The 13,404-nt window shown below is 41.0% G+C and overlaps 1 protein-coding gene across 2 annotated transcripts in view; it reads left to right on the top strand.

Annotated features, from left to right (window-relative positions):
* C2CD3 (C2 calcium dependent domain containing 3) overlaps positions 1–13,404 on the top strand; it is a 146,628-nt gene that overhangs the window by 98,417 nt on the left and 34,807 nt on the right. For both annotated transcript variants that reach the window (XM_008072276.2, XM_021706037.1), the window contains exons 25-26: positions 6,786–6,924; positions 10,159–10,223. In XM_008072276.2, coding sequence (XP_008070467.1) covers positions 6,786–6,924; positions 10,159–10,223 — 204 coding nt within the window. The remainder of the gene's footprint in view (positions 1–6,785; positions 6,925–10,158; positions 10,224–13,404) is intronic.

The raw sequence follows: 13,404 nt of genomic DNA, 5'->3' as shown, positions 1-13,404 counted from the left end.
GAGCCCAGCAGGTCGAGGCTGCGGTGGCCGGGAGCGACCACTGCACTCCAATCTGGGCGACAGAGTGAGACTCCAACTCAAAAAAAAAAATCTGACTCATCTTGTACATGTGTGACACAGAGGAGGTGTCCATTAATGTTAGTTATAGAACTGCTGGACTAAAATTCTTATAAACATACACACTTGGGCATTGCTTAGGAGGAAAGTTTCTTATCCATTCACTCCAGACCAAAGGGGAAGCTCTTCTCTTAACTAGATAGAGTGAATTAGAACTCTTACAATGGACAAACCCTGAAATAGAAGTCACAAAATCTGCCTGGTTCTTCCAAATGCTAGTTAGCCAAGTATGTGAGGAGCCAGCCATTTTACTTCTCTGTTCTTTGGCTGCCTTATTTGTAAAGTTGGGATAGAGAAGCCTATCTTATGTGCTTTTCAGAAATGTTAACAGCATAAGTATAGTGTATGAGAAAGCAGTTTGTTATTTAAATATGAAATTTTATAAAATGTTATTTAAGCCATAAAATGTTATTTAAGTATGAAAACTTATTATTTCTTTCTTTCTTTTTTTTTTTTTTTTTTTTTGAGTTGGAGTCTCACTCAGTCGCCCAGACTGGAGTGCAGTGGCCGCTCCCAGCCACCTCAGCCTCGCCTGCTGGGCTCCGGCGATCCTTCTGCCTCAGCCTTCTGAGTAGCCGGAATTACAGGCATGCGCTACCATGCCTGGCTGATTTTTTGATTTATCGTAGAGATGAGGTCTTACTGCCCAGGTGGGTCTCGAACCCGCGGGCTCAGGCAGTCCACTCACCTCAGCCTCCCAAAGGCGCGGGATTACAGGCTGAGCCACCGAGCCCAGCTAACTTATTATTTCAATCTCATTGAAACAAGTATTCCTTTCTTGATGCATACAACTACTTTTCAGACTTATGCAAAACACAGGAAATTCAGTAACTCTTAAATGGTATAACTGGTTAACCTCAAGTCTTCTTAACTGCTCCCAATGTGTGTCAGCTCTCATCCTGTGAGGGGTATAGCAGCTTTCTTCTGGGTTGCTTCCAAAAGCATTTCAGAACTTGACCTTTTCCAGAAATATAAACAGGCCCAGATGAATTTCCACCTACAAGGGGGAGAGCCAGGGAAACCTGATATACCTGCTCTCTCAAGATGATTTCTTTATCACCCACCTGTTTGGCTAAAAGAAATGTTTCTATTCAAGACTGAGTGAAGAACAATTTTTTCCAAAGTGAAAATAGTAGTTTTGTTCCAAGACCTTTAGCAAATAGTAGCTTTAAAAATAAACATGGCCGGGCTCAGTGACTCAGCCTGTAATCCCGCACTTTGGGAGGCTGAGGTGAGTGGATTGCCTGAGCCAGTGGATTGCCTGAGCCCGCGGATTCGAGACCCACCTGGGCAACTTGGCGAGACCTCATCTCTACAATAAATCAAAAAATTAGCCAGGCATGGTAGCGCGCGCCTGTAGTTCCAGCTACTTGGAAGGCTGAGGTGGAAGGATCTCCAAAGCCCAGCAGGTCGAGGCTGTGGTTGCTGTGAGCGTGCCACTGTACTCCAGCCTGGGCAACAAGAGTGAGAATCCAACTCAAAAAAATAAATAAAATAAACATGGTGCTGGGCATGGTGACTCACAGCTATCGTCCCAGCACTTTGGGAGGCCGAAGTGGGAGGATCTCTTGAGATGAGGAGTTCTAGACCAGCCTGGGTAACATAGCAAGATTCCATCTCAATGAATAAATAAATAACCAGGGGGAAGGAGCAGTGGTGCAAGAGAGAGAGAGAGATCTGAACAAGACTGAAATACTGCTAGAATTAGGATTTTATTGTGGAGAGAATTAGGCCTAGGGAGCCAGAATGAAGTGTTATATCCAACATATGACACTAAAGCAATGGTAGAGTATATCGGTACCTAGGTGTTCTGCCCCTAAGAACAGCAGTTGATCCTCTCTGCTGATCTTTCTTGGAGCTTTCTTGAGCAGATGTTGCTGTCCTCTGCTCATATGTACCACAAGCATGCAAGGCAGCTTCTCTCTCTTCTTGAACCCTGTCAGCCATCTATAGACAAGGGACAGTGGGGAGTTTGCTAATCTTTAATAAGGTCCTTCGGCCTACTCTGTGCATTCAAGGAGCTCTCAGTCTAGTAATGGAAGCACAAATTATTATAGAATACTGTGAGAACTGCCGTGATAGAGGCAGGTTGTCTCTTTCTACTTGTAAATGTGTATGCAATTTTATTGGAAGAAATAGTTGAAGCTTGAGACCTACAAAGAAAAGTGGGAGAAAAAAGAGGGAGAGAGGGAGAGAGAGAGAGAGAAATATGAAGAAAGTTATATCAGACAGAGTCTAGTTATAGGCAGCAAAACCCACTCTAGCCATTTTAAGCAGAAAAGAGTTTAATATAGAATATTATAGTACTTTAAATCATTAGAAGGGCTAGAGGAGTGGGCTCTTGGCTAAACTTTCATGGAGAACTATTAGATCTTTTAAGTCCAAAATACAATGTCAAAACTGAAATCTAAGAATCAAAAACTCATCATTGCCATTGCCAGGGCCTCTCTGCACCCAGAGATCAAATGCTAGAGCAGAAAACACATCCTTGTTTTTAGCAATATAGTCATCGTTATTAGCAATAGTAGAGAGAAAAGAAAGATGCCTGCTGCTTCACATCTGCCTTCTAAATCTTTTGTGAGGGCATCTGATTGGCAGAGGCCAATTTACATCCATACCTTAGCTGCAAAAAAATCTGGAAAAAATGTAGCTTTTAACCCTTTCAATCCCTACAATAAAGGAATACAATACAATAAAAGTAGGTGGGGGTGGATGTTGAGCAAGTCAATCCACATAAACTGTTTTTAGTTTCACTAAAATAAAACTTAAGGTAGCTCACTAGATAAAGATACTATTAGTGCTGTTTTATATATTTTACATTGTAATGATGGTACCATAGTACTGATTTTCATTAGCTTTTCTTTGCTTACTACCATTAAATTAGAATCATCTTTCCCTGCCCTTTCAAAAATATGCTTGTAAACTGGTTTTGTCATGTTGTGGCCAATGGTTTTCTGTTTTGTTCTAGTCCTCATATATTTCTTCTCTGTATCTTTAATGCCTTTCCTATTCTAAGGCTTCTCTGCCTCCTGGCTCAGCCTTTCTGCAGGTCCTACTTTGTTGGCAACTCTTGCACATGCCCTTCTCTCCTGCCTTGCAGACACCACCAGATCTCATTTCTAAGGCTAGCCTTCCTGTTCTTCATCAGTTATCTTTTCCAAGGCCTCTTCGCAAAATTTCTGTTTCCTTTTCTCTTCCTTCCCATCACCCAATTTCATTCTTTACTAATGTCCCCAGTAAGAAGGACAGAAAGCAATGCCTCAGGTCTGATTTTGTGCCCTGGGGTGCTAGAAGTCACAAGATGAAATAGCATGGCATGTCACTCATTTACCAATGTTTGAGACAAAAATACTGTTTCTGGTTTAAACAAATATGGTTTCATTATGAAATATTAAATTTTCTTTAATTTCTAAGGTAAAATACAAGCCTGCTAATAGATGTCATGCTTATTGTAGCTGTTTCAACAGGGACTCCAGCACTTCAAAGTTCAATGTCTACTCTTCTCTGAGTCATTGCTACTTTGGTGGAAAAGTTTAAAAAGAATTGGTCTACTCTAATGGAAATTCTTTTGTTTGGGGAAAATATGTCAAAGCAAAGCAGCAGCTGCTTCGCTTTCCCAAAAAGAAAGTTGAAGTTGAAAAATTCTAACTATGGGTATAAAGTTCAGTGATTCCAACTAAAGAGTCAAGAGGCTTCTCAGAGTACATGGTGCTAGAGCTATCAAGTAAAGGCTACTTATTAGCCAGGTACAGTGGCTCACACCTGCAATCCCAGCACTTTGGGAGGATTGCCTGAGCCCAGGCGCTCAAGACCAGCCTGGACAATATAGGGAGACCCTATCTTTATAAAAAGTAAAAAATTAAGCAGGCATGGTGGCATGAGCCTGTAGTCCTAGCTATTGGGGAGGCTGAAGCAGGAAGATTGCTTGAGCCCAGGAGTTTGAGCCATAGTGAGTTATGATTGGACCACGGAATGCCAGCCTGGGCAACAGAGCAAAACTCTGTCTCTAATAAAAAAAGAATAAAGACTACTTATTAAATGTTGTATTGCTTGCAGAGGGGAATAAAACCAGCAGTTACTGAGTATGAATTTGTTCATTAGATTGCTTCCTGCCCAGAGGGACAGACAGAGGTCCCTGAAAGAGTAGTTACTGAAAGGAACAGCCAGTTAGAAAAAGAGTATGATAGGGTCTCAAAGATGAACTTCACCTCCAACGAGAAGTGGGAGTATGGATTTGGAGAGACCTTGAGCTACACAAGTAGAAAGAAGACAGATCACTAGAATCCACACACAGAATTTGTTCCCTGGAGCACATAAATTATGTTTAAGACATACTTTTTTTCCCTGTTTTCTCTTTTCTGCTTTGCTCTTTTTTTTTCTTTTCTCTTCATCTGTAAAGCTGACATTTACAGCATCTTATAACTGAAAGATATCTTATGGAATATAGAGAGCACATATTTTATAAATTATCTATATTTTGTGCTGTCCAAAAGAACTTTCTGCTGTAATGGAAACGTTTCATGTCTTTAGTCTCCAGTATGGTAGCCACTTGCCTCATGTGGCTGTTAGCACTTGAAATATGGCTAGTGCAACAGAAGGACTGAATTTTTTTTTTTTTAAAGGACTGAATTTTTTAATCTTATTTAATTTTAATTAACTTAAAGTTGAATAGCCACATATTGCTACTGAGTTATCTTATTGGATAGCTCAGTTTGACTATCTAGTATCATTAACTATATTCGTTTTTCATTGTTCTAAGTCAGAATAAACGACTGAGTCTCCCACATTGGGAACCTGATCTTGTACAAATTAACATTAGATATCCTCACCAGCATAGTACAGCACTGAGTGTACCGTGTTTTACATTCATTAACCTCATAGTAGAGGCAATATAGGGGACAGTTTTGAGCATGGACTCTGGAGCCAGAGTACTTGAATTCTGTTACAGCCCCATCCAACAGTCAGCTGCTTCCCTCGCAGTTAATTAAATTCAAAAGGCAGAAAACTGAGAGAAGTAAGGGGTTTTATTTTTATACCATGGGAACAGGGAACAGGCTGTATAGCCACCCAACCTGTTTGTTTCAGCAGAGTTTCCACCAGTATTTATAGTAAAACATACAGTTTCTTTTTTCCCCACTATTGATTAATAATGACTACATGTCTTATGACCATTACTCAGTTTCTTTCTTAATCAGTGTTTAGACCCAAAACAGTGTCTGTCACAAACTGGTGCTCAGATTACATCAGTCCTGCCATTCTTCTAAGTTACAATTACCGTGAACAATTTGGGGCTGTTACTTTCTAGTTGGTTACAGTTTTTTGCTTACTCTGAGAGTTCTGTTCACAAAGCTTGATTAAACATTATACATAAAATTAATACCAAGACATGAAAGAAAGCAGTTGTCGTTTAGAGACTGTGGGAACAGATATCTTTCTGGGTTTTAGAAAGTTTCAGCAGAACCTATTTCTTATCTAGGTCTGGTAGAAGCTTTTCCAGGGATGTGCAGTCTTTTTGTGTGACTTCTACTTATCAGGGGACTCAATGAAGATGGTTGGGTTCCCTTCATTACCAGCAACGGTTACTAGATCCAAGGACAGTGAAGGGGGGGAAGGAAAAATGTTTGCTTTTAAAGTCAAATGACAGCCAGGCTCGGTGGCTCAGCCTGTAATCCCAGCACTTGGGAGGCTGAGGTGAGTGGATTGCCTGAGCCCGCAGGTTCGAGACCCACCTGGGCAACTTGGCAAGACCTCATCTCTACAATAAATCAAAAATTAGCCGGGCATGGTAGCACGCGCCTGTAGTTCCAGCTACTTGGAAGGCTGAAGCGGAAGGATCGCTGGAGCCCAGCAGGTCGAGGCTGCAGTGGCCGGGAGCAGCCACTGCACTCCAGTCTGGGTGACAGAGTGAGACGACTCCAACTCAAAAAACAAAAAAATTCAAATGACTTCTGTGTTTAACCCAATTCAGCTTAATACAAGTTCTAAATGACTGTTTTAACATAACCAAAATGGCCTCTTTTCAGTCTGTAACAGTTCTACCATTTAATAAATCTATGACTAACTAACTTAATCTCTCAGTACCCCAGTTTTTTTTCAGTCTATATGATAGGGATAATAATACCTATCTTATAGGGTTGTTGTAAGTATTAAATGAGTAGATATATGTAAAGTACATAGAACAGTGTCTGGTGCATAGTAAGTGATATGTAAATATTGCTTACTCTTCTTGGTATTTATTGGAATCTTTACATCTTAGGAGGTGTAAGTATAATATGCCCCATTTTACAGTTGAAGAAGCTTTGACCTAGATAGTCCTTGTCCAAAGTCACACATCATGTGTATAACTGAGCTAATAATTGGTCATCTGACTCCTAAGGCCATGACTCTGCAGTTCTGTCCTATCTTTTGCCTCTCAACCCAGTATTTTCCATCATCCCACAAAGTACAAGGAGATGGGATAAGTCACTTCTTGCTAGAGAATATTTATGAACTGAGCCTTTAAAGGATAGTCACCTTCTAGTGAGGTCACTGGAAATATTTCAAATACAGAAAATAGCTCGAGCAAAGACCCAAAGGTAGAATAGGGCTAAGAATAGTGCTTGTACCTGTATGGTAGGAGGCTTCTTCAGTACTCTAAAGAATAGTCACTCTACTATATTCTATTTCAGGGAGCCCCTTGACAGAACGGAAAGTATCGATACCCAGTTGTTGTGTATCCTTTGCAACAGCTGATGAACCATCTCCTGTATTCACCCAAGTTGTTGAAAACACAGATTCTCCCATCTGGAATTTTCAACAGCAATCAAGGTTTGTATTTTCTGATGTTCCATCAGCCTTCTAGAATCTGCTTTTTGTTTCAAGAGACAAACTTAGAACAAGGAATATTACCAACATAATTTTTGAGCACACCTGGAAAATGCTGTTCTTATCCAAGCAGTTATTCCATACTAGTGTTTAAGAACTCACATCTAGAAGTGGTTAAAGGTTTTGTTGTTATGTTTATAACTCTTCTCAGTACAACTCAAAAATTATTTAGCGAGAGTGCCTCTTATATGCCCAGTTCTGTTTTAGCCATTTGGAAATAGATGAATAAGACACTGACTGCTATTGAGGTCTACCTGAGAAGAATTATCAATAAAAAATTACAATCGAGCCAGGTGTGGTAGCACACACTTTTAATTTCAACTACTTGGGAGGTTTAAGTGGGAGGATTGCTTTAGCCCCGGAGTTGGAGACCACCCTGGGCAACATAGCAGGACCCTGTCTCAAAAAGAAAAAATTACAATCAAGTGTGTAAAGACAAGTAAAAAGGATGTTGGTGGAGCTTAGAAAAAGATTATGTAGGCCAACCTAGAAGGTCAGGGAATGCTTTGTAAATAAGGCACCTCGGCTAAATATTGAAGAATGTAGGCTGGACTCGGTGGCTCAGCCTGTAATCCAAGCACTTTGGGAGGCCAAGGCAAGTAGATTGCCTGAGCCCACAGGTTCGAGACCAGCCTAGGCAACTTGGCAAGACCTTGTCTCTACAATAAATCAAAAATTAGCCAGGCATGAAAGAGCTGCTACTAAAGAGGCTGAGGCAGGAGGATTGCCGAGCCCAGCAGGTCGAGGCTGCGGTGGCCAGGAGCATGCCACTGCACTCCAGTCTGGGTGACAGAATGAGACTCCAAATCAAAAAAAAAAAAAAAAGAATGTATACAAGTTATCCAGATCAGAGGGGTATTCCAGGCAGAAAGAACTAATCTCAGAAAAGGCTGTGGTGTGGATTATTAATCTTTGTAAAAGATTTCTGGTGTAGTGGAAAGAGCCTGAGTTTTTGAACCAGAGAGATTTGGCCTCCAACTTCATCTCTGTCATTTACTAGCTGTGGTCAAGTTACATAACGTCTCTGAGCCACAGATTCCTCATCTGTAGAGTAGGGATAATTTTTACAGCATTGTTGTGAGGTCCAATTTAGATGGCATTGGGACCTCATGGTACACAGGTATATAACAATGTTAGATCTCCTTTGGAAGGCTCAAAAAATAGGAGATAGAGTCCTGTCAATCATGTTATAATGCCACTGAGAGACAGGCGACTGGGATAGGAAGCCAAGAATTAAACTTTATAAAAGGTGATGCAGTATAAGAATAATAATAAAAATAATTAGCATTAGAACTTACACTGTATCACCTTTTATAAAGTTCAAATCTTGTCCATCAACACTAGCCATACCATTTGGTATCTGACCTGTTTTCCCAGAGTGCTTGTGTACTTAGGTCTCAGTAGTTGGTCACATGTTCAGTGTTTTGTAATTTGAGAGGCTGGTCTGAGTCAAAATCTAGTATTGCGTGAAAACTCACTGTCTGTGGTGAGCAACTGGAAATTATAGAAATTCTCACCATAGTGGCCAGGGCACATTATATAAAATATCAAATCTGCTCTAAAAGGCAGGAAATAAGATCGAGCGTCTATGTAGAGGTGATTTGTTCATTCACAACCTAACAACCTAACATAATTACAACACTTTATGAACCAATGGAGAGACATAGCAATCTCCTAATTTAATTCCTTCACTTTACAGTTGAGGAGACTGTAACCCAGGGAGGTTACATTGTTGGTAACTGGGTCGGAATTAGAGGGAAAATGAATAATGATGCTATTTACTGTTCCTTTATTACAGAATTGTTTCCCTTGATCTTCCTAGCAATTTGGAGGTAGATAATATTATCCTGTTTAACATTTAGGGAACCAGGGCTCGAAGAAGCTGAGTGCAAGCCCAGAATCACTCAGCTATAATAGTAGAGCTGGAATTCAAAGGTGGGTCTTTTGACTCACAGCTAGAATTAGAATCTCCAATGCAGTGTGTGCCTCACTTTAGCAGCATGCCTCTCATGCGTCTTGAAGTAGACTTTCTTTAGATCCCCAGAGATGTTCAAGTAATGAAATCAAGTCTCTTGGTTTCCCCTTGGTCTCCATCTTGCCTGGAGCAGTGGCCCCTGGTTTGGAACTTTCCCAAGCTTTGTCATTTAAAACTGTAATTAACCTCACATAAAATATATTAGAGGTGCTTGATGAATTCCACTTCAACTTCTTTATCTGGTTTGAAAGTTGTGTGCTTTCTTAATTTTTTACCTTGCCTCTGCATGGTGTGCAGCATTGGAGTGGAGCAAACCAGGGTTTAAATCCCAATTCTGCCACTTACTGACTCTAATATGACCTTGAGCAAATCACTTTATCTCTCTGAACTCAGCTTTATCATCTGCAAAATAGGGAATAATAATGCCCGTGTCATATACTTTTGTGAAGATTAAATGTTTGTGAAACACTTGACACCATGCCTGACCCAAGGTTGGCACTTAGTAAATGTTCTTTATCCCTTCCTCCTCCCTTCTCACCATTCCCCTACTGTAAGACTTAAGAAGAATCCTAGCCAGGCTTGGTGGCTCAGCCTGTAATCCCGCGCCTTTGGGAGGCTGAGGTGAGTAGATTGCCTGAGCCCGCGGGTTCGAGACCCGCATGGGAAGCAAGACCTCATATCTACAATAAATAAAAAAAATCAGCCGGGCGTGGTAGCGCATACCTGGAATTCCGGCTACTCAGAAGGTTGAGGCGGAAGGATCGCCGGAGCCCAGCAGGCGAAGCCACGGTGGCCAGGAGCGGCCACTGCACTCCAGTCTGGGCGACATAGTAAGACTCCAACTGAAAAAAAAAAAAAAAAAAAGAATCCTTGCCCAATCCAGTAAAACCATTCAGTACAGTACATGTTAAAGAGCTCCCTGTCTGTACTCCCTTCCCATCTTAGAGACCATGGGAAGTGGAGGGAGTGGAAGCACTGCATCAGGGGTGCCTGTTTCTGAGTCTTGGCAAGTTACTTCACCTCTTGAGTTTTCATCCCCTCATTTTAACTGTGAACATAAAAATTGGTCCCAGAAGATTGCTATGAAGATGAAATAGTGTTGGAAAAGTGTTTTGCAAATTACAAGATATTCTTCAAATCTGAGTTTTGTACTGCTGTAGATTTTTACACAGTTAATTTATGGTGGTTTTTTATCTTAATAGGCTATCAAAAGAGCTGCTTCTGGATTCACAACAAAGCCTGGTCTTCAAAGTTTGGCACAAAGGAGGTATGAATATCTATTCTGTGAATATCTATCGGCTTGTAAAAATAAGTTCACATCCTGTTGACATTTTTCCAGTCTTTTCCTTTTTTAACCAAGTAAAGCCATTCACTGATGGTACTAGAAGTGGAGATATATTGTAGAGGATAATCCCACAGAATACTACATTGTTCTGTGAAATTTAAATACTTAGAAATCATATCATTTTGTATGACTACCTGCCTTAGAGCAGAAATTCCAGTACATTTGAGTCTTTGCACTTGTATCTGTCATTAATCATTATGTACAGCCTGCTACATACAAGTGGTTTCTCTCCACTTTTGTATGATACTCAGCCATCTGTTGATTCTAGCTTATTAACCAAGACTCTAGTGTTTTTAGGCAGCACACAAGACTAGAGTCTGCTTATTCTTCCTTTTTTTTAAGAACCTCCCCAAGAGGGAGGATCTGACAACAACAGTTCTACTCAGCTACCGTTTGTTAAAAGGCATAACACAGACAAAAATGTTAAGAGACTTAACTCTGAAGCCAGACTCTGGATTCAAATATCAATTCTGCACCTTACTGTAGCAATGTGACATTGGGTGAATGACTAATTTCTCTGTGCTTCAGTTTCCATATCTATAAAATAGGATGATAATAATACCTACTTTATAGGGTTTTTGAAGACATAAGTGAGGGCCTGACACTTAGCGATTACCATATCAGTTTTTGTTGTTTTTATGAGTGAGTGGCAGTGTGCTAAGAAGTTTACAAACATCTCTAATCCTTCAAGGTGGAAATGTAACTAGTCTAATTTCACAAATGTAAAAGCTGAAACTCAAGGAAGTTTAGTCACTTGACTAAGGTCATATGACTTTTAATTGGTAGAGCCAGGATTTGAACCCAGTTTTTACTGACTATACAGCCTTCACTGTTTTTACTTCACCATGCTTGGTGAAGATGGGATGACTCGGAAAAAATGTGATGAGGACATCTAACCTTCTCACAGCTTAGAAAATTTTGTCTCACTAAATCTCTCCTATAAATCTAACTCCTTTAGGGTTCCTGCTAGGTCCTGATTTCCAAAACTGCAGTTATTTTGAGTCACTTACAGCACCTTACAGAGTCATAGTTTTTTGTTTGCCAGTGGTAAGCTTTAGAGCTAATCTCAAACCCTAATAAAAACCTGAGAGTAATCAGGGCATAAAGGCAACTGACACTGCACTGTCTCTCCACTGGTGCTCCTGTTTGTGAATGCTGCTGTGAATCCTTTGTTTTGATGATTAGTTCCACACTGCTGCTTTGGATTCACTTAGGTCCCCCATTTCTACCCAGCCTCATAAATGCAGCAGGGACTGATCCTAAGTCACTTTTCTCTGAATCCACACAAATTCATGCTGTATTTAGCTAGGCTCCACACTTCTCCCAAATTCTTTTCTTCTTCTTTTTAAAGTACGGCAGAGATTGTCAAGCAGACCAGGGTTCGCAATTCAACACTTACTTTACCAGGAAAAAAAGAATAAGCTAGCCGGGCTCGGTGGCTCAGCCTGTAATCCCGCGCCTTTGGGAGGCTGAGGTGAGTGGATTGCCTGAGCCTGCGGGTTCAAGACCCGCCTGGGCAGCGAGACCTCATCTCTACAATAAATCAAAAAATAATCAGTCGGGCATGGTAGCGCATGCCTGTAATTCCAGCTACTTGGAAGGCTGAGGCGGAAGGATCGTCAGAGCCCAGCAGGGTCGAGGCTGCGGTGGCCGGGAGCGGCCACTGCACTCCAGTCTGGGTGACAGAGTAAGACTCCAACTCAAAAAAAAAAAAAAAAAAAAAAGAATAAGCTTTGGTCTTATACAGACCTGGGTTCAAATTTTGGCTCTGCTGTTTACTAACTGTGTGACCTGAAGTAAATCACCTCTTTCCTCTTATCTTTCTTTCCATATTTATAAAATCAGGACAAAACCTGCCTTGAGGGTTTGTGAGAATAAGAGATAATATATATAAAATACTTGAGACATAATTGTTACTTAATAAATAGAGGTATTTTTTATTGTTAAGCCTGTGTGTCAGATACTGTGTTAAGACTATTGAGTATAGAGAATAAAATACATTCCCTATCTTCTAGGACCTCTCGATGAGGAAATGAAGGTGATGAAGATGCCTAGGCCACATTAACCACTAGTTATCTAATTCTGTCTCTCAGTGTATCTCTCTCCTTAATTCTCTCCTTTCTATACAGTCTCAACAAATCTTTTTCAGAAAGTACTCAAACCCCAGCAAGCTGTGTTCAATAGATATTTGAGTTTCTACTCTTTGCCAGGCACTATGCTAAGTACTAGGAATACAAAGGTAAAATAAAACAGACATCTGGTCCCTGTATTCACAGCTTACAGTCAATGGGAAAACACAAAATTACAGCATAGTGTGATTGGGCAAATACAGGGTGCTCTCTTAGGGAACATCTAACCCAGACTTAGAATGTCAAATGGAGCACACCCTAACGAAGGAATGAAGGAACAGAACATACTCTAGTCAGAGGGTACAGCAAATATAAAACCTGGAGTAGAGAAAGAGTATGAGGGAAGCTCAAGATGACTAGAACATATACTGCAAAGGGAGAAGGGTAGGTTGCCCTGCTAAACCTGATGTTAAACTTAACTCCTTGGCCAGGCGCAATAGCTCAAGCCTGTAATCCCAGCACTTTGGGAGGCTGAGGTGAGGCAATTGCCTGAGCCCACAGGTTCAAGAATAGCTTGGGCAACTTGGCGAGCCCTCAACTCTACAGTAAAATCAAAAACTTAGCTGGGCATGATAATGCATGTCTGTAGTTCCAGCTACTCAGAAGGCTGAGGCAGAAGGATTGCCTGAACCCAGCAGGTCAATGCTGGGGTGGCCGTGAGCATGCCACTGCACTCCAGCCTAGGTGATGGAATGAGACTCCAACTAAAAAAAAAAAAAAAATTAACTCCCCAAAGCCATTTCGTTTTCTAAACTTTACTTAGGCAAAGTTTTCCTCAAGTATATTTAGGATGTGGTGCTTTCATATTAGGCAGAACCCTCAAAGTAGGGTTACTCTGCATTACAGTACATTAAGAACAAGTTCAGCCGGGCTCGGTGGCTCAGCCTGTAATCCCACGCATTTGGGAGGCTGAGGTGAGTGATTGCCTGAGCCCGCGGGTTCGAGACCCGCCTGGCAGCGAGACCTCATCTCTA

The sequence above is a fragment of the Carlito syrichta genome, unplaced genomic scaffold (genome assembly GCF_000164805.1).
Source record: "Carlito syrichta isolate Samal-C Ts95f unplaced genomic scaffold, Tarsius_syrichta-2.0.1 Scaffold315077, whole genome shotgun sequence".
Lineage (NCBI taxonomy): Eukaryota > Metazoa > Chordata > Mammalia > Primates > Tarsiidae > Carlito > Carlito syrichta.
This window is presented reverse-complemented; position numbering and strand designations above follow the sequence as displayed.